This window comes from Quercus robur, chromosome 5 (genome assembly GCF_932294415.1).
Source record: "Quercus robur chromosome 5, dhQueRobu3.1, whole genome shotgun sequence".
NCBI classification, from domain to species: domain Eukaryota; kingdom Viridiplantae; phylum Streptophyta; class Magnoliopsida; order Fagales; family Fagaceae; genus Quercus; species Quercus robur.
This window is the reverse complement of record NC_065538.1, coordinates 28,363,131-28,387,795: the sequence shown is the minus strand read 5'-3', so window position 1 is coordinate 28,387,795 and position 24,665 is coordinate 28,363,131. Positions and strand designations below refer to the sequence as shown.

The 24,665-nt window shown below is 32.7% G+C and overlaps 2 protein-coding genes across 5 annotated transcripts in view; one reads left to right on the top strand and one right to left on the bottom strand.

Moving 5' to 3' along the window:
• The window catches only part of LOC126725707 (protein POST-ILLUMINATION CHLOROPHYLL FLUORESCENCE INCREASE, chloroplastic), a 58,728-nt gene that overhangs the window by 26,603 nt on the left and 7,460 nt on the right, over nucleotides 1-24,665 (bottom strand). The window lies entirely within an intron of this gene.
• Nucleotides 6,585-18,485, top strand: LOC126725704 (palmitoyl-monogalactosyldiacylglycerol delta-7 desaturase, chloroplastic-like). Of its 4 annotated transcripts, XM_050430543.1 has the most exons (9): nucleotides 6,585-6,798; nucleotides 6,905-6,976; nucleotides 10,085-10,139; nucleotides 13,084-13,188; nucleotides 14,345-16,847; nucleotides 16,954-17,094; nucleotides 17,195-17,335; nucleotides 17,842-17,948; nucleotides 18,050-18,485. In XM_050430543.1, the coding sequence occupies exons 5-9, from the start codon at nucleotides 16,260-16,262 to the stop codon at nucleotides 18,240-18,242; spliced, it is 1,170 nt and encodes a 389-aa protein (XP_050286500.1). In that variant the 5' UTR covers nucleotides 6,585-6,798; nucleotides 6,905-6,976; nucleotides 10,085-10,139; nucleotides 13,084-13,188; nucleotides 14,345-16,259; the 3' UTR covers nucleotides 18,243-18,485. The 4 variants fall into 4 exon arrangements, with proteins under 4 accessions (XP_050286500.1, XP_050286503.1, XP_050286499.1 ...); XM_050430546.1 differs by lacking the exon at nucleotides 6,905-6,976; XM_050430542.1 differs by lacking the exon at nucleotides 13,084-13,188.

Below are 24,665 nucleotides of genomic sequence, written 5' to 3'. Positions count from 1 at the left end.
CGAGCTTACTGATCCTTCTTCTTCTCTCTAAATCTTCTCTCTGGATTAAGGTCAAATCAGGCCTCCAGGGCCAAAGCTCACCCGCCCATTGAGGTGGCTTTCGTTCTTCTTCTCTACCCACTGAGGTGGTTCTCTCTTTCTTCTTCTCTATTGGGTTTCTCTAGATCTGATCCCTTTGCAAGGCACTGGAATGCGTATGTGGAACTCGAGTCTTCCTTCATTTAACTTAGTCCCTCAGACTTGAGATGTTGCTTAACAAATATGTTTGATTTTCTTGTCAACTAACAAAATTGTTTGTAAAATTAGGTTAAATGCCAAAAAAATCCTTTCAATTTCCCCCTCTTAACCCTTTTGATTCAATTCATGAATTAGTGCACTTTGGGTTTACTGCATTTAAAAAGACTTTCGTATGTTTGTTTTTGTTAAATTTCAATCTCTCTCTCTCTCACTTAGAATTTACTCAATCTCTAAATAGAAATGGAGAGCAATCTTATTGATGTGAATGAAAGTGAATGAAAAATTTACAATTTAGATACTCTTATCTTACATACTAGCCTCATCACATGTGTTTCGTGCGTGTAATGAGGTTTTTTTTTTTAATAGGAACTTGGAGTAGTTTTTTTATTTTTATTTTTATTTTATATTTTATAGTACCATGGCGTAGTTTTGGTTGTGTAGATGGGGTAGTGGGAAGTTTTATAGAACATGGTTTAATTTTATAAACATTGGTAGGTTTTTTGTTTTTAATTTTTGTCAATTTACAGTTTTAACTTCATTTTTAAGTTTTAGGAATAAGGATAAGTTAATTAAATTATGGATATTTTTGGAAGTAAAAAAGACAATAACTGACTTTCTGAATTTTCTTAATATATAGAGATGAGCAATAGAACACGATCAAAGTAAAGAAAGAAAAATAACTGAGTTCTATACAGTAATAATTAACTCCTTAATTCCCGCTTAGTTCCATAATTCGCTCTGATTTGTTCCTAACTGCTTTGTTTTTTTATACTTAAGTTGATACAAGTTAGTTTTCATTAACAAAATTACAGTGTTTCTTCCCAGCTTTTTGTCATGTGATTCATTTAATGATTTCTTATTAGAATGACACCGCTGCAATGCAAAATGTCATTGCACGAGGGTTTTTTTTTTTTTTTTTTTTTTTTTTTTTCCTGTTTAACCGTTACAACAAGGCAAAATTAAATGGTTCAAATGAAAATCAATGAAAAAAAAGAAGAAGAAGAAGAAAAAGAAAAAGAAAGCTGTACACCAAGTTCTCTTGGAATTGGTTCCTTAAAAAAATCAAAAGGTTTTCTTGGAATTGGCTCAATCTTTTAGAGCGCCTTCAGTCAAAGTGGAAGTTGCAAGTTCGAGCCCCAAGTTGGTACTTTCAATTGTGTCAATTATTTTATTTTCATTTGTATTTTTCACTAATTTCATTGGTAGATTGGTCTATTTTTTTTTTTTTTCCTCTCCATATTTTAAAGGTTTTTTTTTATTATTTTAAAATATTGACAAATTTTAGTATAATTTTAATTCTAGATAATTTGCAAGTTTAAAAAAAGACCAAGTTATATTTGATAAATGCTCATTTGAAATATATTATTTTTCCGTTATTTTACATATTTTTGTTAATATTGAATAGATACTAATTTTAATTTTCATAGTTTGACCTTAAATTTTCGTATATTTTTTATTTTTAAATTCCAAACTTTTTTTAGTTCATACTTTGGCCACTAAAAAACTAAAATTTTAGTCTCATCCGCGTCGGTAGCTACTACCAAACCAAAAATTAGTAAGAGTTTTCACACCTAGATTCTTCAAAAAATCAAGAGCAATTATGTGTCCTCGATTATCATCTCAGTTTGGGATCTTCCTCCCCCCTTAGGTCTATCAAGTGGTCAACTACATGACTTACAAATTGAGTCTCCCTCATGTATCTAAGTATCTTACAATATAGGGAAAAAATTAGAGTATATATATTATGCTCATGAGTCTTTTTTATTGATTTTTTCTCTTGTTAAACATGATATCAAAGCCACATCCTTGTAGTCTTCCATAACCAATTTATTCACCATGCAACCTTGCACATTGCTGCTAGCTCAATGGCATCACTATCAATTTTTTTTTTTTTTTTTGCTGATCTCCTTGAAATCAACTATATCAATTTTTTCTCAAAGCCGATCACACTAACTTCTTAATACAATATAATAAGATCCCATCACGCATTGACTATCCTTGTTGGGTGACTTGGGTCACGTGTGACTTCCAGTTTGTGTCACTTTAACTCCAGCCACATCAACATGTGATGTCAGAATCGATGCCACATAAACAACCACATCAGCATATTTAGACATGTAAACATTCAAGTCCGCAAGGTAGTCTTTAAGGTAGTCCGCAAGGTAGCAACAATGATCTTTGAGAAAGTATACAATGATTCTTTTTTTTTTTTTTACTAAAATCTTGAGTGCCAAACCTGCAATGGAAGATAAATGAAAAAAACGAGACTCACAACAAGTCTTTTTTTTTTTTTTTTTGGAGGAACATATAGGGCAGACTCACAACAAGTCCTTTGTGAAACAGGTGGCCTAAAAAGGTTTTTCGTCAAAGATGCAAAGATTGACACATTTGTAGGTGATGAATCAAACTTTTGAGTGCCTTTCTTAGCTTCCATGGGAGAGAGAGATGCATTTAAATTCAATCTAATGGTGCAAAAAAAAAAGGCAATATTATCGTAGATATCTAATACTACCATCCGGGAATGAATTGTTGAAACTTTTTGAAAATGAAAAAAACCAGAGCCACAAAATTCTGCAAAAATATCCTACATTCCTACTAGCACATCACTACAACAAAAGTGGGCTATGGTGACGAAATCTAGTGAGGATAAACAATTTCATCACCAATGATAACATTTGGTGAGGAAAAGAAGAATTCGTCACCAAATATTATAAAAATTTTAAAATTGTTGACGAAATCAATATTTCGTCACCAAAGATGTACAAATTAGTGACGAAATAAGTGTTTGTCACCTATTGTTTACAAATAATTAAGGATGGCCATGGGCAGGGCATGCCCATATATACCCGACCCAATTGATTTATTCATGGATATCTGATTAACTTACCTAATTAGAATTCATATCCAATTGTTATCTAGTTTGTTTATCCATGAATATCCATACCCTACCTAAACTAAATTTTTATAAAATCACAAAATATGCTCAAAAACCACTAAAATGACCAATATATCCTCAAAATCTCTAAAATAAGCAAAATACTCATGAAACCTCTAAAATGACCAAAATACCCCTAAAATCTTTAATATCACCAATTATGCTAAAAAACCACTAAAATGACCAAAATATCCCAAATTCTCGAAAATGAGCAAAATACTCATGAAAACTCTAAAATGACCAAAATACCCCCGAAGTCACCAAATATGCTCAAAAATCACTAAAAATTACCAAAATACCCCTTAAACCTAAAAAATGACCGAAATACCCTCAAATCCTAAAAAAAGACCAAAGTATACATGAAACCTAAAAAATGTCCAAAATACCCCCGAAAACTAAAATTTGGCTAAAATACCCCTGAAACAAAAAATTACCAAAATAACCCCTAAACCTAACAAAATGACCGAAATACCTCTGTGACCTAAAAATTGACCGAAATAGCCTTGACACTTAAAAATTACCAAAATACCCCTAAAACTAAAAAATGACCAAAATACCCTCGAAACCTAGAAAATGACCAAAATACCCCTAAAGCCTATATGATGATAAAAATACACCCTAAACCTAAAAGATGATCGGAATACCCGCAAAACTAAAAGATGACCAAAATATACTCATTTTTGTAATTTCGGGGTATTTCGGTCATTTTTATAGGTTTAGGGTGTATTTTAGTTATTTATAAGTTTTAAGGGTATTTTGGTCATTTTCAAGGTTTCGGGGGTATTTTCAATTATTTTTTAGGTTGGGGGTATTTTGGTAATTTTCAGATTTCAAGGGTATTTTGATAATTTTTAAGTTTTGGTGGGTATTTCGGTCATTTTTTAGGTTTAGGATGTATTTTTGTCATTTTTAGGTTTCGGGGGGTATTTTGGTCGTTTTAAAGGTTTTGGGGGTATTTCGGTTTTTTATTAGATTTAGGGGGTATTTTGGTATTTTTTTAGTTTCCCATGATATTTTGGCAATTTTTGTTTTTTAAATTTTAGGGGTATTTGGGAATTTTAAGATTTTAGGGGTATTTCGGTCATTTTTTAGGTTTATGGTGCATTTTGGCAATTTTATAAGATTTTAGGAGTACTTTGGTTATTTGCAAGTTTTAGGGGCAATTTGGTAATTTTGATTATTGGATAATTGGGTGGGTTGGGGTTTACCCATAATAATTTGGTTGAGTTAGGTTTGAATTATATTTAATTAGTTAAATGGGTAATAATGGGTAAATGGATAATATCCAAACCATATTCGACAAATTTGGATAATATCTAAATCCTACTCAATTACCTTCTGCCCCATTAAGAACTAAGTATTACCTAGAATATTTGGATCAGGTAGAGTTGGATATCCATTACCCAATGGGTATAGCTAGACATGCATGGCAAACGGTCAGGTCGAGTTAATCGAGTTGCGAGGTAAATGGGCCGACCTGTATTTTCATAGGGAAAAAAATAACTTAAAAAAATTAAATGTCAAATTTTTAGAAATAATGAATAAAATCAATCAAAGAAATGAATTATGCATAATACCCTTTTTTTTTTCATTAAGTGGGCTACTATTATTAGTAGACTATTTGTGTTATAAGTATACATATAAAGGAAAAAAACAAACAAACCAAAAAAATATAAGATTATGTTTGGTAATAGTTTTTGTTTTTTATTTTCAAAAACTTGTTTTTGGGAATATAAAAAAAACAATTTTTTTTTTGTATTTTTGAAATAAAAAATATGTTTGGTTAGTTGAAATTAAAAAGATAGTTTTTTGAAGAAAAAAATAGAAAATACTAAAATACGTTGTTACTAGGATTTGAACTCTAATGCTAACTCATTAAATGAGATAGATTCATTAAATTAAATGCATGTTTTCATTGACTTTTGAAAATTAGAAATTGAAAACAGTCTTTTGAATGTTTTCAATTTCCTTCACAAATTGAGTTTTGAGAATATTTTTTGTTTTCTGTCCATTTTGGGTTGCCAAACAAGTTTTTTACTCTCAAAAATAGAAAATTGTTTTTGAAAACAAAAAATAAGGGAAAAAAACAATTACCAAACATATCCTAAACTTTCCACCTAACCATCAACATGGGAGTCACAAAGTGGTCTCCCACCAAATCATCAACGTGGCCAAACAACATCCAACCATGCATGTTTATGCTAAAGTTTTTAAAAAATATTAAGTCTTCACCTCTCCTTAAAGGCTTAAACAAAAGTAGATCTATAAAAAGTTAGAAAATTGCTCTGAGCTCTCTCTCCAAAGAAGTAGTAGTGGTAGATTTGAATTGCTCTCTCCTTCAAGCCTAGTTCGACAATTCATCCTTACTCCTCGCCCAAACCAAACAGATCTGAGATATTTCCTAATCATTTTCTCACATTGCTTCTCACAACTCCTCAAACAAATATGAGATTTTTCCCAAAGTAAGTGTCTCCCAAAATCTCCTTTTATCCCAAATTTGAGATTTTTCAAAATAGAGTAGAAAAACTTGCACCTTCCTTGTCAGAAGCCAAGAAGTCCACGGAAAATTTTCTCAATGAATAAAATCGTTGAAAACTGGTCGAATCATCCCGGTTTACAGTTTCACCGGTTTAACTGATGATTTCTAGTTTTTCCGAATTTTTTGATATTTTTCATTTTTAGATAGAATCGAATCGGACTTAGTTCCCTTTCTCGGTTGAACTGGCCAGTCCTGTACAATTTTTAAAACCATGTTCATAACCATGGTTTTAAAAACCAGTATGGTGAAAGAACTAAAAAAGGGACTGGTTAACCGTTTTTTAGTTGGACAAGGGTCCGACCGATAGTCAAACCGGTGACGTCATAAATAATTTAATTAGTAATTTTTAAATTATACAAATAAAAATATAATAAGTTTATTACTAGTAATATGTAGGTAAAAATATTTTTAAGAAATTATGTGAGTTTTCACATCTTAAATTTAGAAAATAAAAATAGCAAAATGTAAAAATATAACATTTAGTGACATTTTTCGTTTAAATTTATTTAATTTTCCTTAGAAGGGTCAATCACATATGTTTAATTGTAATCATAAAAAAATTATTATTATATATAATAAATTAATTAATGTTATATAAAAATTAAGTAACTTAAAGTTTATTCACTTAATTAACTAGGATTACTATTTTTTTTTTTTGTAATCATAATTATCACAAAAAGGAAAAAGAAAAAGAAAAAAAAAGCTTAATTCAGGTGACTTGTTTTCACTTTTCATTCGGCCCCACTCCCCAAAACTGTTTCTTGCCATTCTCATCTCTTTCACGTGGGATTGTCTTGGCTTATTCTCTCTAGGTTTTTTTTTTTTTTTTTTTTTTTTTTTTTTTTTTTTTTTAAAATTGCTCTCTCTAGTCTTATCAATTAACAAATCCCAAAATTCTCACATTCAAAACTTCATCCTCACCATCAATTCCTCTTTAGCTTTCTATCTTCTCTCTTCTTGTCTTCAGTCTGATGCTTTGTTCCTTTTTCGTCTCTTTCTTCATTTTGGTTAGCTCCAAGAATGCCTACAAAACATCTCTTCGAAAATGCATGATTCAACTTTTATTCCTGAAAAATCTAATGCCAGCGTAAGTTTGCTCTCCATATTCCATTACTATATTGCTTCATTCTCTCTAACCTCTAATCTCTATCAAAAGCGTAAGTTTGTTCCTTCACTCTTTTTTCTTCTTTCAGGATTAGCAGGATATTGATTTCGAGATTAGAGAGGGTGTTGGTTTTAGGACATAAATTTTGGGATTGGAGAAGGTAACAGAGTCTTTCTCTTTTGTTTCATGGTTCTGCGCAAGAAAAAATAACACAAATTAAAGTTTCTGACTTTGTCTTTGTTTGAAACTTGCGCGTAAAAGTTAATTCCTTTCTGGGTTTGTTTAATCTTTTAGTCAAGTTTTTACATACCCAGTTGGATTTTCTCTTCTGGGTCTTCTTTATTTGGATAGATTTAGTGTTTTTCTATGGATTCCCTAAAATTTATTAGGGAAGTGAAATAGAATCGTTTTTTTAATTTTAATTTTGTCGGCATTGTGTTTTTAAGACTGAGGCTTTCTTGCATGTGTTTGTTGCATTGTTCAATTGGCAGTGTGTAACCTAGGTTTCTTGTCCAAAGGGGTTGAATTGGGGTGAATTTGCATTGGATGGTTTTAGAGTCCATCTATTGCTCTTTATGCTTTCAAGTTCAAGCATGCCTTTTGTGTTAGAATGTAATGTAATCTCTCTGAATTTATGTCTTCAATAAAACTTATTGAACTCCAAGCTCTGTTGTATTATTAACGAATTCATTCATAAAAAACTAAAAACGGACAGAAATAAAGTTTCTCTTCCTTTATAGGTGTGGAATCCTTTCAATAAACTGAAACTTGGAAAGGGACAATAAACTAGCAAAATCGTTAATAAACCAAGTGATTAACAATATCTACTCAGTTTCCTAGCTAGTACTATTTATCTACCTTGATTAACAACACCACCATGAATGATGCATGCTCTTTTAAGTACAAAGTACTATGAACCTACCAAAATAGGGGTTGGTAGTCACTTCTGATATGGGGTTTTCTCTTTAATCTTTGAAGCTCTTTGATCAGTAGGAGTGTTTTGTTTTGTCTTGTCGTTCCTTACAAACAGTTCTTCCCTATAATTAGGTTTGCTAAATGGGGTTGGTGATGCTTTGTGCCGAGTAGGTTAAGCATGGATAAGAAAAGCAAGTTTTGTTTATATATAGGTGAAACTGCTATCAAAACTAAAGGAATTCGAGGGTTGAATGAAGATTTGCATATTTTGCATATGTAGGTTTTGATTCTTAGGAGCTAGACCTAGAAGAAATAAAGGGTTACACACTTACACGTGCATCCTTACAATAATTCAAAATTTGGTATACTTTTTGAACCATGCATACGTGTCCTTTCTTCTAGCCATTCATAAGTACTACATATTCAAATGGTTACATTCGGTTTTGATTTGACTGATATCTGTGGATTGAAAATAATTTTATGCCTTAATAATAAGTCCAAGTTATAAGATTGAAGTTTTGTGGTGGATTGATTTACAATCCCCTATGGCTATGAATCAAGAAAACAAGTATGGTTGATTGAAAAGAACATATGTGTGAAATAAGATTAGATATCCACTTTCTATCAAAAATAAGATTAGATATCCATTTAATCCAATCAATTAGCATATCACATAATATCGGGTGGAGGGAGTACTATCTATTTTGGTTTCGTGGCAATAAAACTACTAAAAACTCCATTTGAGTAAACATATACCAACGTGTTATGTTTTCTCTATTTTCTCTTCTTGAGTTTTGAAAAACAAATCGACCGAAAATTGGAAACACTAGAAAAAATTATGAAAATTTGTGTCTATTTATGTGTAGCAACCAAAATGATGAGAGATAGTCAAACACAACATTTATTTGTGTCATTTTTTGTCATATGATGAGTGATAGAGAGAAAAAAATAGCAGATACATGTGAAAATAATTATCTGCTACTAACAATAAGCCTCTTTATCAAGTTATAGTAAAAGTTATGATAAATGATGTAGCCCTAGACCTAAAAGAACCCAAATGATAAATGATAAATACCGACTAGGAAGGTTTGATGTTAATGTCTAGTGCAATCTAGCTAGGATTGAAAAGTAAGTTTTCAAGTCAAACATTACATATATAGTGATCCTGCATATCGTTTTTCTTATTATGGGTACAGAATGGTACTGTAATTTTTAAATTTCAAATCTAGAAGCTCTTAACTTTTATATTCCTAAACATTATGTAGTATGTATTCACAAACTAATACGATAAAATATTAAAATAACCACTTTATAGATATCATGAGAAAAACTCTTTACAATCGAAAGGTATTGTACATTTAACCCAATTTTTAAAATAAATGCAAAGTTTGCATGAAGAAATTAAAGAGTTATATTATATTCATTTACACATACAATTTAAGTCAAACTATTACAAGATTACCAATAAAGCTAAAGGATAAATTCAAAAGTACAAATGCATGGAACTGTGCTGCACTATCTATAAATTGGTTTTGTATGCATCTCAAATAGTGATCCTTAAAAGGCTGACAAGTACAGAAAAAGAGGCGTGTTAATGTTTGATTTCTTTGTTTTTCTACCATTATATAATTTGATTTCATTTTATGTTATGTCTTGTCCAATATGGTTGTTACATGGACGGTAGTAAGGCCATTCGACTATTTACATGGACCACTCTCATTTATTTATAATATGATGATAATTATCAAAATGTTATACACCTACCAATAACATATTTTATATACCAGAGAAAACATTTCTATCAAAATATATATATGCAAAGAGAGCAACTTGAATTTGAGTTGAGTTGAGAGCATACCTGTTTATATATATAAACAGGTATGCTCTCAACTCAACTCAAATTCAAGTTGCTCTCTTTGCAAATTTCAGATAAAATCCTCACTACATCTATTTACTTAATGTCATCTTGCTAGTATAAACAGGTATGCTCTCAACTCAAATTCAAGTTGCTCTCTTTGCAAATTTCAGATAAAATCCTCACTACATCTATTTACTTAATGTCATCTTGCTAGGGTAATTTGGTTTGGAAGTCAATGTTCCATTAAAAAATAGATTGCCTACAGTAACAATCCATCACTCAGTTTATTGAGATTTTGCTTGTTTATTGAGAAAATATCTGAAACTTGGTCTAGAGTTAGAAATTGCTTTTAAATATTTGTCTCTTTAACTGATTTGTCAAGTTTTTGGAAGTTGCCATCTGTGTTCTGCTTTAGCTTATTGTCCTTTTTCCATGGTATTGTGGCCTTTGTTATTGCAAGGGATTGTTCTAATTGCTCTCTATCATAATTTTCAGCTTCTAAATGGGTCAAGGGGAAGCAATTGGAAGAAGTTGTGGCCATTAAAAACACGTGAGTTCTGCCAATATATGATTTGTTGCTCAGCTCATCTTTTCTGTGATTTGGGTTTTCTCATATATGCTTGTATATCCACCCAATTTCTTGGCTTAGCTACTACCTATACGTGATTTGCTTGTTTGTTCTTATGCTTGAAATGTTTTGTGTTTTGGGTTTTGGATAGCCAATATTTGGTGCTGTTGCAGGCCATTTAGGAAAGGGACATTTGTTGTGCACATAAAGTGTAACTTGATATGTAGCTACACTCCCTGCAATATTGTTTTCAATTACATCAACATGGTCAATTCTAGTTAGGAACCATTACTCACTGAAATTAAAGGGGAAATAGAAACAAAAGCACACACCAATTTTAAACTGCATAGAAAGTCAACCACACAAATTTGGCTGATTGATTCTTGGACTGAGTTATTATCTGCATTATGTGTCTCCACTAGAAAATCCAATTAGATAGGATTCTGGAAAATTTTATGGGCCACTTGCCCTAATTGAAGGTACATCTACCAAAGTACAGTATATCTTTGTTTACTCATATTGTTTAATGTTTGTACGCTACATAATACACACACACACCCCCCTTTTTAATAGATTTGATAAGTGTTGAACATACGATATTTGTTTTATTATAATTGTTCTTTATTATTAAATCAAAACATCAATGCTTTTCTTTTTTGTGTAGACATAAAATTCAATCCTAATTCTTTTATTCAACAACAAAAAAAAATCATTTTATCAATTGAACTAATTAGGAATAATAATACACTTAAGTTTCAATTATGAACCAAAAAATTATTGAAGTATGCATAAGGTTTTGGAATAGAAACGTAAAACATTTTATCAATTATTTTAATCCAATATTGGATTATATTGGATTTGTTGCTCAGTTCATCTTTTCTGTGATTTGGGTTTTCTCATATATGCTTGTATATCCACCCAATTTCTTGGCTTAGCTACTACCTATATGTGATTTGCTTGTTTGTTCTTATGCTTGAAATGTTTTGTGTTTTGGGTTTTGGATAGCCAATATTTGGTGCTGTTGCAGGCCATTTAGGAAAGGGACATTTGTTGTGCACATAAAGTGTAACTTGATATGTAGCTACACTCCCTGCAATATTGTTTTCAATTACATCAACATGGTCAATTCTAGTTAGGAACCATTACTCACTGAAATTAAAGGGGAAATAGAAACAAAAGCACACACCAATTTTAAACTGCATAGAAAGTCAACCACACAAATTTGGCTGATTGATTCTTGGACTGAGTTATTATCTGCATTATGTGTCTCCACTAGAAAATCCAATTAGATAGGATTCTGGAAAATTTTATGGGCCACTTGCCCTAATTGAAGGTACATCTACCAAAGTACAGTATATCTTTGTTTACTCATATTGTTTAATGTTTGTACGCTACATAATACACACACACACCCCCCTTTTTAATAGATTTGATAAGTGTTGAACATACGATATTTGTTTTATTATAATTGTTCTTTATTATTAAATCAAAACATCAATGCTTTTCTTTTTTGTGTAGACATAAAATTCAATCCTAATTCTTTTATTCAACAAAAAAAAAAATCATTTTATCAATTGAACTAATTAGGAATAATAATACACTTAAGTTTCAATTATGAACCAAAAAATTATTGAAGTATGCATAAGGTTTTGGAATAGAAACGTAAAACATTTTATCAATTATTTTAATCTTATATTGGATTATATGAGTGGCTTATGGTATTTGCGCATGTAACTTGTTGTCAATGCTTAGTTTGACTGTTATTTCAATGATTATATAGTAAAAAGAAGCAAAAAATTATAAACCCCAAAAAATGCCAACACTAACGACAAATAAGTTTTAGTTCCAAAACTTTTGGGTCGATTATGGATTATCAATAGACTAATCAAGATCTGCCATCTGTGTTTTTTATTTTATTTTATTTTATTTTTAAATTTAAATTTAAATTTTTAATGTCATTCTATATCATGTTCAAATTATATTATATGTTCACTTCCTTAATTGATATGTCCATTTTTTTTTTGTTTCCTTAACTTGAATAAACTCATTCTTTTTTATTAGAATATCAATCTCTCTTTTAAGCACATGACCAAACTGTTCAAACACTCTCACTTATATTTTCATTTATAAGACCATCTTAATTTTAATAAATAATTAAAAAAAAAAAAAACATATAAAAGATGTAAAAAAAAAAAAAAAAATTCTTTGTTAAAAAAAAAAAAAAATGTTAATGCCTGGGATACTTATCAAACCACCAATGGATTAATAATTGTTCCAATCCAACCTAATTTTATTGATCCACTTGATTTCAGCTGGATGCAAATCACAGATCAAGGCATCTTCAAGCCCCATGTTTCACTATAGTGCTAGTGGTCGATAATTGTCCAAGTTTCCAAGATTAAAATATTAAAAAGATAGATGGAAAAAGAGAAAGAAAGAAAGAAATTTGGACCGTAGAGTGAAGATGGCATCATGAATTAGGATAATACTAATTAGCAGTTTGCAAAAACAATTTCCATCACTTAAAAAAAGCCAAAGTCGATATTGACAGAATAGGCATAATATTATTTTGTAAAACTTTTTGATTTTTTCTATCATTATTTTTAAAAAATAAGGTTAAAATCCTTATTTTTCATTATCATATATTGTTTCCATCCTAATTTATAAATTTTAGTTTGAATGGTATAAATATATATATATATATATATTTTTTTTTAAGAAGAGAATGGTATAATTATTAGTGAAATGGTACAATACCTTTTTTGTAACCAAAGTTTACCCCCCCCCCCCCCCCCCCCACAAAGTAAAATACTACGTTTTCTTTTAGAAGTAAATAGATTTCTTGTGCTGGCCAACTTGGCCGTGTAATCTATATATATAACTTAAGTCAAAACTCTAATATTTTCTTGGTCTTTATTCTTTATAGAAAGTCTCAGAAAGAAATGCTAGAAACAGAAATAAAGAGGGAATGGTTGACAAACACATTCATAGATGTGGAAGCAAGTCGCTTGCAGTTAGGGTGGATGAGGCGGTGTGTTATTTCAATTTTTCAAAAGCTTAGTATATTACTTGTATTTTTGATAAGTAATAAGTTTATTGATATCAAAAAGGGGAGCACCCTAGTACACAGGGAGTGTAAAAGGGGTCAAACAATCAAGAACAAAAATTACAAGAATCTAGGATATCAAGAAAAGATAAAAATGATTGTTTCCGCAATGTGGCCACCCAATCCATTAAAGTTCTAAAGAAAAATAGCTTCAAGTCTGATATTGATCTCTCCTTATCTTCAAAGCACCTACTATTTCTCTCTCCAAAGACACCACAATAAGCAATGGGGAACAATCAACCATATATACCCATTTCGATGACAACCAAATCTGCCTTGCCAACATGCTAAAAGCCCCACTACAAATTGCGGCATAACCCAGTTCACTCCAAACAATCCGAACACCATAGCCCACATATCCATTGCAACTGGACAATGAAGAAAAAGATGATCAACCGATTCACCATTACACTTGCACATGTAGCACCAATCCAATATCCAAACCTTCCTTCTTTGTAAATTGTCAATTGTTAAGCACTTCCTCAAAGCAGCAATCCAAACAAAGAAAGCTAATCGAGAAGGAATCTTCTGTTTCCAAATACTTTTCCAAGGAAAGCAATAGTCATTAGAGCCCACTAAGAGACTATAATAGTCTTTAACCAGGAAGCCCTTCTCTCTATCAAGTTTCCAGCACATCTTATCCTCACCAAACTCTTTCACCAAAGCAACATAAATGGAATCCATGAAACCAGCCAGTGCCTTTAATTCCTAAGCATGCACACCCCTAAAGAAACTTACATCCCAAAAAAGGACTCCATTATCAAGCTTCATAAGCTCAGCCACACTAACCTCCTTGTCTCGGCAAACTCTAAACAATTTAGGATAGCTGACATTGGAAAGCAAATTAATCAGAGACGGAAAAATGGAGGTCATATTCCTAAGCTGACACAACTCTACTATGATACCCGCTTCAATTCAAAGACAAAACAGTGGGTACACCCTAATTGCGAACATACATATGTATATATATCAGTACATGCCTTGAGTTTGCAAAACTAGAATATATGTATTTTTATTCTATATATGTTTGCAAAACTAGAACATATGTATTTCTGATAGTTTCTATTATTTGAAATGATAGCAAGAGATGTTGAGAATACAAGATGAGCATTATAGCACTCCTAAAGCACAGCCTTTGACCGAAGAGGAGATATCTATGATGGTTCTTAAGCTGAGATCTAGCTATGTAAAGGGACTTGGCATGAGGCCTTCCTCATTTCTTAGGACTCCTGCTCATCTTCCTCAACTCAGTATATTCAACAACTCGAGGGTCGAGTAGAAGAGCTCCAGGATGCAAACTTTAGGCTGGAGGAGAAGATGGATTGCATCATACAATATTTGAAGAGCAAGAGTGACAGTGACATTTGTGGCAGTGGGGGGAGCTCATCTACTAACTAGAACACACCTTGGTTAGTGTTTTATTTTCCTGCCTAAGAGCATTAGTATTGGGGTTTGTATATGGTATATGTTGCTATATTTTAGCATAAAAACACAAAAACTAGCATTACCCGGTCTCTCAATTGTAAAAATTTTTACATTGTGCTATAGTAACCTCTTATATGTATGAGGGTACCGTAGCACAATTGTGTTTTTTGTTTAATGGTGGTGGTGGCTTTTTTGTTTGTGGTGGTGGTTGGATTTTTTGTTTAATGGTAGTGGTGGGTTTTGTGTTAATGATGGTGGCTGGATTTTTTGTTTATTGTGTGGTTGGGTTTTTTGTGTTTATGATGGTTGTTGGATTTTTTGTTTAATGTTGGTGGTGTGTTATTTATTTATTGTGATGGCTGGGTTATTTGTTTATTGTGATGGCTGGGTTTTTTGTTTATGGTAGTGACTGTGTTTTTGTGTTAATGGTGGTGACTGTGTTTTTTGTTTAATGGTGGTGGTTGGTTTTTTGTTTATAGTGGTGGCTGAGTTTTTTGTTTAATGGTGGTGGTTGGGTTTTTTGTTTATGGCAGTGGCTGAGTTTTTGTGTTAATGGTGGTGGTTGTGCTTTTTGTTTAATGGTGGTGGTTGGGTTTTTTGTTAATGGTAGTGGCTGGGTTTTTGTGTTAATGGTGGTGGCTGTGCTTTTTGTTTAATGGTGGTGGTTGGGTTTTTTGTTAATGGTAGTGGCTGGGTTTTTGTGTTAATGGTGGTGGCTGTGCTTTTTGTGTTAATGGTGGTGGCTGAGTTTTTTGTTTAATGGTGGTTGGGTTTTTTGTTTATGGTAGTAGCTGGGTTTTTATGTTAATGGTGGTGGCTGAGTTTTTTGTTTAATGGTGGTGGGGGGTTTTTTGTTTATGGTGGTGCCTATGGTTTTTGTTAGGAATACATTCCTACCAGCACATTGTTAGGAATATGAAATAATTGTTATAATCTGTCTAGTTAGGTAGTTAGCTAGTTGGTTGAGATTAAGATGAGTTAGTTAACTAGCCAATTATCTTAACCTATGTGGGCCAATAACATTAGCGCTAGTCTCTTATAAATACATGATTGTAATTTAACATTAGATATCAATGAAGAATTAACCAATCGCTTAGTGCATTAGTGCATCTTTCTCTCTTAATCTCTTTCTTTCTCTATGGAGGGTGACTAACTCGAATTAAGGGAATTTTTCCACCATTCTCATACACTCCCATACAATTCCTATCCATCCTTGTTAGGAACCACTAAGTTCCTAACACACATATGGCGAGTACAGCAAAAAAACTCACACCGGGTACATCTTGGATTCTTAATAAGATAAAAGATATCTGGATCCAACTTCACCTCCCCTAATCTCAACACTACTCAAAACCCCACCGCCACATCTCTCTTGTCCCCTTCCTTGTTAGTTATTACTCTCTATCGTCAACTGTTTTGATAAATACCACTACCCACAAACTCTCAATAAAAAGGGTTCAAAAACCCAACATTTTTCTACACCACCAAAGACCCAGATTCCATCAAAACCCTCCAAAAAGTCCTTAACTCTCTCTCACAAACACACCAATATAGAGACACAGGCCTTATTCATGGCTTTGATCGCATCTCCACCATCCAATCCCAAACCCCACCAATTTTCTCCTCTTCACCGTGCAACCCGGCTACCAGGACAAGCTGAATTAGTCCTTTCCCGTGCCATGTCCAACACTTCTATGGTCCTAAATTCTGGTCACTATATTTCAATGTCTAACAAGCTTTTACTAAACACAAAATTCTCCATCCATCTACGTAAAAATGCCAATAGAACTGTCCCGCATATAACTAGTGCAGCATTAGTAGAAGCAGCAGAGCCAAAACCAGAGCCAGAGGCAGCAAAGTTTAGGAGAATTTTGTTATCGGACGTGGTCGTGAATCATCAAAGGAGAGTCTTTTTTGGGAGGAAATGGAATGCTGATGACTTGGCCAAAGCTTCCGCCGTTTTGGCAATGCATTACCTTTGTCTTTTCGCACCATTTCAATTCAATTGGAGTGCACTTTTGGTGGCTGTGGCACTGTGGGTTGTAACAGGTCTTTTTGGTCTTACTTTATCATTTCATAGGAATCTCTCACACAGGAGTTTCAAGGTTCCTAAATGGCTTGAGTATTTCTTTGCCTATTGTGGTGTTCAGGCACTTCAGGTTAGTAGAATTTCATTGTTTTGGTTACTGTCTAATTGATAGTTTTATAAAATGTTCATGTTTTAACACTTCTAACAACTTTTGTTGTTTTTCTTTGGGGTTGCAGGGCAGCCCATTTGACTGGGTGAGCACACATAGGTACCACCACCAGTTTGTTGATTCTGAGAGAGATCCACATAGTCCCACTGCTGGATTTTGGTTTAGTCACATGAGTTGGATCTTCGATACCACTTCTATGAATGAAAGGGTATGAATCAATAATATATTCTTACTCAAACTCAAACATGGACTAATGATAGTGTATTTTGGGTGTGGTAGATTAATATTGTTTCTGGTATGTTATGCAGTGTGGAGGACCAAACAATGTTGGAGATTTACGGAAGCAGCCATTCTACAGGTTTCTTGAAAAGACTTACTTTATTCATCCAATTGCACTTGCTGCTCTTCTATATGGCTTTGGAGGATTCCCCTTCCTAGTGTGGGGAATGGTAAGCAAGATTGTCTTATATTCTCTTCTTAAAATTATATTCTATTGAATTCTTTGGGACTAGATGGATGTTTAAAATCTCTAACCATAATGTTCATAGGGTCTTTACTAAATTGGTAAAGAGAAAATTTTTGGTCAATTGTAAGAATAAATCAGGTGTCACACTCACACGTGTAGCACAATCCTATGCCACTAGGATGTAATCTAAAGATGACTCATGAGTCATGACTACTTGTTATGGCGGTGACTTAGTACTTCTTTATTATTTTTTCTCTCTTTTTTGCCTTTTTTGAGGAGGAAGGGGAAATTACCTTTACGAAAGTTAAATAGGGGTTTAACCTTGTAATTTGTCCACTACTCTTGAGCACTAGAATGACACAGACAAGATACGTGTCTAAAAATGACCACATGTCAGTCTTTTGTCGCATTTAACTCTGTTCAATGCATTGACCAGAAGTCTTTCCAATTTTTAATAAAAGCTTAATTGTTGTCACTTTGCCATTGTAGGGCGTGAGGGTTGTATGGATGTACCACTTCACTTGGCTGGTAAATTCAGCTGGCCATGTCTGGGGAAAGCAACGATGGAAAACTGGCGATTTGTCTAGGAACAATTGGTATCACAACTTTTTGAAGTCTAAGATATACAGTGTATAATACTTCAAACAAATTAAAATTTGGCAACTTATTTATGGTTTTGGAATTTGTGATTATTTAGGTGGTTGGCATTACTTACATTTGGAGAGGGGTGGCATAATAACCACCATGCTTTTGAGTATTCAGCTAGACATGGCTTAGAATGGTGGGAGCTCGACTTGACTTGGTATGTAGTAAAATTTCTACAAGCTATTGGATTGGCAACTGATGTGAAGGTACCAACAGAGGTTCAGAAGCAAAGGATGGCCATTTAAACGTGGGCTTTATACATGTGCTTGTATGAGTGTGAGATGCTTGGTTAGGCAATTGAATTTGGCCATTTTTTGTTTGTGTCAAATTTCATACAGAATGATAAATATATTGTGGATGCTATAGTTATTGCATAACTAGCTTGTAATTCCATGCATATGTATGGATATACTTAAAAGATATACGTTAAGATGCATTGTATAATTATTACATATATAATTTAAATATTATTGATAGTCGTTCTTATATATTTTTTTAACTTTTTAAAAAGTCTTGTAAGAATATTATTGAGTAGAAAATGTAAATTGTCCATTTTAATTTTTAATTTTTTTTTATGTTAATTAATTCTAGATTTTTTGGTTTTTATACGCAATAACTCATTTAGATAAATATTTATGATGTGGTTTCACATTTGACTCAAAAACTTAAGAAATAAAAATCTCTATAAAAATAAATAATTTATGACATATGGCGCACAATTGGACTTCAATTGTAGAATTTAATTGGATTTTTTCTAAACTTTACCTATATATATATATATATATATATAGAGAGAGAGAGAGAGAGAGAGAGAGAGAGAGAGAGAGAGAGATGTATACAAATCATATTTGTTATCTGTCTTGTTTCTCATCTTGTTAAAATCAGTCTCTAAATAGAAGTAGATGTAATTTATTGAATATGATCAAATAATTCATTATATACAAAACGGATTGTTGAAGGAATAGAGAGACAGAAAAATAGCGGTTGAACAGGTGTAACCATATTCTTGACAAACTCTACTAATCTTACTACCTTGACTAATAGAGATGGAACGGTCGTGTATGATTAATAACAAGATGAAAATATCATTTTGGTTTCTACATTTTGAGTTCATAGTTAATTTGATCCTTATATTTTGGTAACAGTTAATTTGGTCTCTATTATTTTGACTTGCACTTAATTTGGTCTCTACCCTAAATTCACTAACAAAAAATGCATATGTGACACACTAGGAGCTAATTTGAGATTAAAAAATGTGACATCAGAATTTGATTAAAAGAATTAATTTATCAATTTTCAAAAAAAGAAAAAAGAAAAAAGAAAAAAGAATTAAAAAAAACATGAATTCAAATTTGGAAAAAATTTGAGTACTAACCCTACTCATTCTCATTAGGACCTTCTATTGGTTGTTGCACACTAGGACCTTGTTCCATTGGTTTTGGTGTCATATCATGCGCGGGGAATAAATTATGCAACATCCCACAAAAAACAACATATTCATTCAAGTTTTCTTGCACATAACTACTCCCACTTTCAGTTGATGTTGTGGTAGACGTTGATTCACCATGGACAACCCAAGTTCTGTAATTGTTAAGAATTTCATATGAGTATTGGTGATCACCTACAACATCTTCCATTAATGCATATACTAAGAGTTACACCATCAACATATTCTTGTGACTTGCAAGTCACACTTACGTTTTAGTGTTGATGCGAGCATCTCACATATAGACTCAAATTTTTAAATATATATAAAATAAATAAAATAAAACCTTTAAGAATTTTTGAAAACACTAAAATATGTCAATATAAAATTCTCAAGAATCATGTAATAGAAGTCCCTAAGAGAAAATGAAATTGACAACATCATGAACAATAATCACCCAAGTATACACAGTACACACTCAACACTCCCATATGAATATGTAAACCACCTTATAACACTACGCAATCCACCCACTTGCACCAATTCAACAACCCACCACAAAGTAGAAATTGAACATCTCATTGTAGATTTAAAAAATTATTTAAGCAGCAAATTCTTACAATGCTCAATAGACCACACGCCTCTTTAGAAGAAAGCCAAAATTACCACAATCAAGAATGCTTCCCCTGCAAAAGCTAATGATATTTTACAGTGGATTTATCAATACAGTAGAGTAATAGTTGTACTTCTTTTTGGTTAGCAAAGATGCATTAAAACACTACACTGTAGAAATGCAGGAATTATTTACAGGGGAAATGCTAATAGAGCTATCAAAAGCAAGAACATCCAAAATAGAGGGAGGGAGGTTACAAAATAAACAAAACGTTCCTCCTGCAGTCTACCCATTTTTACCAGTGAGTCAGTAGCCTTGTTGGCCTCCCTGTAGCAGTGGAGGAGATAATAGTCATATTTAACTTAGGGGTGTCAAATGGGTGGGTTTGGATAGGTTTGGGGTGGGCATAATTGGGTTGGGTATATAAAACTCATTTACCCATTAAAACCCATTTAACTAATTGCTTATGACCCAAATCCAACCCAATCTAATTATTATGGATAAATCTCAACTCATCCAATTACCCAATTATCAAAATTACCAAAATGCCATGAAAGTGAAAACCCCAACACTTTCTTGGATTCCCTTTTCCACTCTACTTTCCCAAAAAATCAAATTAAACAAAAGATACAAGCTTGAAAAGAAAATCGCTTCAAATTGGATCATCCTTCTCCTTTTATTTTCCCACACTTTCTTGGCATGCAAATAGCACTATCTAAACAACAAAATTTATTTATTTTTAAAAAAAAAAACATAAAAGGGGCCTTATTTATTAAGCATTTAGCTTCCATTTCCTGCATTTTCTTAGCAACCAAACAAACAAATAAACAAAAAAGCACTGTAAGAAGTGGATATGGTTCCTAAGAAGCGAGACTCGGTGGTCTGAGAACAAAAAAAAAAAAAAAAAAAACGCAGATTGAAACCAGATCAGAAAAAACTAGAAAAACAAATAGATCGGAAATATGAGCAAAAATGAGCAGAAAACTAGATCAGAAAAAGAGCAGAAATATGAGCAACCCAGATTGAAACCAACAGATCGAGAACAACCAGCCCGAAATGCAAAGAGAGGCCGAAACCCATGCCCGAACACAAACCTGAAATGCAAACAGAACCCGAAACCCAGCCCGAAATCACGTCGAAACACAAACACAAATGCCGAAACCCATACCGATATAGAAACACAACCCAAAACCCAGCCCGAAATCCACTCTAAAACACAAACACAAACGCCGAAACCCCCACGTTGCCACATTGAGAAATCCACTAGTCTTTGTGCTGTGTTTGTTGTGCCTTATTGTTCTCTATGAGAGCTAGAGAGAGAAAGAGAGAGAGCAAGCGAGAGAGAGAGAGAGAGAGAGAGAGAGAGAGAGAGAGAGAGAGAGAGAAGTGTTTGGAGGCCGAGAAAATGAAGGAAAATGAAAACCCTGAAACACTGAAACGTCTGACTTCTGAAGGCTGGTTTTTTTTTTTTTTTTCATGGGAAGGGCAGGGTTGAATTTGGGTATATTGTTTTTGGGTTAAATGGGGCTCAATGGGTTTTTAGTTAAAACCCAATAATCATTGGGTCTAATTGGGTTGATGCCCATTTAACCCAACTAATAATTGAGTGGGTGGGTTTGGGTGAGCAAATGTGTTTGGGCTTACTTTGCCACCCGTAAATTTAACTACACTAAACAATAGTTCTATTAAAGTTGAGAGATTCTTTAAAATGTGACTTTTCATAGAGACACGTTATATTCAATAACATTGTTACTAGTTAAAAAACATTTTATCTATTACAGGTGTCAAATTAGATATTAACCATTTTTTTTTTTGGAGAATTATCAATTAAAAAAAATTGCATTATAATGAAGTTATCAGTTTCAATATTATCAAATGTTCTTTGAAGAATAGTTAGTATGATCATAAACCTTATGTATTACCAAATAAAAACCTTGTAAAGATGTAAAAAAAAAATTAAAATTTCTTTCCTAAACAAATAATTATATACTTTTGGTAGAACATGACCATTTATAAGTGACTTGATTCATTACAAATGATGTTTGGTCTTTACTGGCACTTCTACAGTTCTTGCTAGAATTTTTAAAATGTTGCAAAACGCCATGGTTTTAAAAATCGGACCGGGGGCAAAACCCTTTTTGCCTCTGGTTCTCGGTTTAACTCGGTTTTTGTCCAGTTTTGATCGATTTTGGGGTGTTTTCTGGACTGGACTTGTGCTCGGTTCCAGGTTGAACCAATCAGACTAGTCGGCCCGATTTGGTTTTTGAAACCATGCAAAACACCTCTCAATTAAAAAAAAAAAATTAAAACAAACCTTCACACCATTTTATTTCAATCGTTGGAACAAGGCTACAAAAACAAAAAACTTTAACCGAAATCAAAACTAAAAACATCAAAATGAACTCATAGTGAAACATATATATACACATGTAGAATACAGACAAACCAAACTTTAAGCAAAATCTAAATGAAAAAAAAAAAAAAAAAAAAAACCCACCAAATTAACTACAATTTTAGATAGACTAGAAAATAGAGTTAAAGAGAAAGAGAGAGTTACCTAGACTATGGAGGAGATGACCAAGATTATTGAGGAGAAGGGGTGGGATTTTAGATTATTGTTTGAGTATAGGAAGAGTGAGAGAGGAAGAGAGAGAGAGAGAGAGAGGTGGAGAGATGGAGGGGAAGGGGAAGTGGTACGGTGGGGTGTGAGAGAGAGAGAGAGAGAGAGAGAGATGGAGAGCTGGGTATGGAGGATATGTGGGTGAAAGTTGTGAGGAGGGAGAAGTAATTAGCAGTGTCGGCAAGAAGGGGTGAGACTAGGAGTGGCTGCGTTAGCGTCGATGTCGGCTAGGAATGGCATTCGGGTGAGAGAGAGAGAGAGAGAGAGAGAGAGAGAGAGAGAGAGAGAGAGAGAGAGAGAGAGAATATGTGTTTGGAGGTGGGTGTAGAGACTTAGCTGAAATTTTACTAGGGTAAGAGATATAGTGGCGCTTTTTGTTTGCGGCGATTTAATATCACCGTATTAGGTATTTCTTTTGTAATTACCTATTGTGGCAGTTTTGAGCCGCCGTAATAAACCTTGTACAAAAGAGTTCAGTGTTTAAGTGTTGGACCTATTGCAACACTTCTAAATCGCCATAATAGGGCTTGACTTGAAAAAAAATTTCTGATCTATTCTAGCACTTTCAACACATTGTAATAGGTTTTTGTTTTATAATTAACTATTGTGACGATTATAAAACGCCCATCCAATAATTGACCTACCCTGGCATTTTCAAAATTTCATAATAGGTTTTTATTTAGTAATTATCTATTGCAGAAGTTTTAAAATAGCATAGGAGACCCTATATTAAAAAAAATAAATAAATAAACGGATCCAAAAAGTGACCTATCTTGGCGCTTTCAAAAAGCTGTAATAGGTATTATTCCTTTGAAGTGCCCTTATAGACCCCAACAAAACAACGATGTTGGCCATACCTGTTGTGGTGTTTACAAAAGCATCACTATAGGTATATGGTTTATAGTGGCAGTTATCAAAACTACCGTAATAGGGGACCTATAGGGTGTTTTTAGAAAACAATGGTAAAAAAATGCTGGCATAAACAGGTTTTTTTTTTTTTTTTTTTTTTTTTTTTTTTTTTTTTTTTTTTTTTTTTTTTAATGCCAATTGGATGTAAAAACGCTAGTTACACCACCTAATAACTTATTATTGAAATCTCACAGTAAGATTACACGTTTTTAACGTGCATTCCAATTTTAATGCCAATTGGATGTTATTTACCATTCGATCGATAAACTCATCTTTTATGTATTATTTTAAATTACAAAAACTTGAATTTAAATATCTGATTGATGACATGACTATTGATCTTTAATCTCCTTGAAATTTTGTGAGCATGGAAAATAAACGAAGATAATAAAATTCAATGATGGATATTTCAAAATTAGTATCCAATTAATAATTTTTGAATGGTGTGATATTATTTATACACACACACACTTAAACACTGAAACTAAATTATAATAAGAATGATAGGACAAAAAGGATAGTTTGTTATGCATGAATAATGTCCATAGCAAGTAAGCACGGGAGCACAAAAAGCATGAGCATGATTGTGAAGCCCGAGTTAAAGAGATGCTTTTCTATTTTTACATAGATATGTTCAAAGAAAATCTATTTTTTCACATAGATATGATTGCCTTCAAAAGTTCTTTCCAAAAACAGAGCAGTTCTTCTCAGTTCCTCCCCCAATATTCTATTCTGCTTACGTCAATGTGAAGCATGCTTTCGTACATTTCTCTTCCTTCATTTCTAGGGTGCGTTTGGATATCGCTTATTTTGTTGAAAACTAAAAATTGAAAACAATAAAAAAATAATTTATGGATTACTGTTCACACCAAAAAAAAAAAAAAAGATGAAAACGCAAAATGTGGGATGTGGACGCTGAATCCAAACGCTACCCCAATCATTTAATTGAGGAATCTGTCCATGGTTTAGGATTATCTACATTGAACTTCCCTAGTATTGTTGCAATTTGCAATTAGTAATTGTTGTGTGCCACGTGTGAGAACAAAAGATTTTGAGTTCATTTCTCAACCAAAAAAAAAAAAAAATGTCATGTAGTTTGT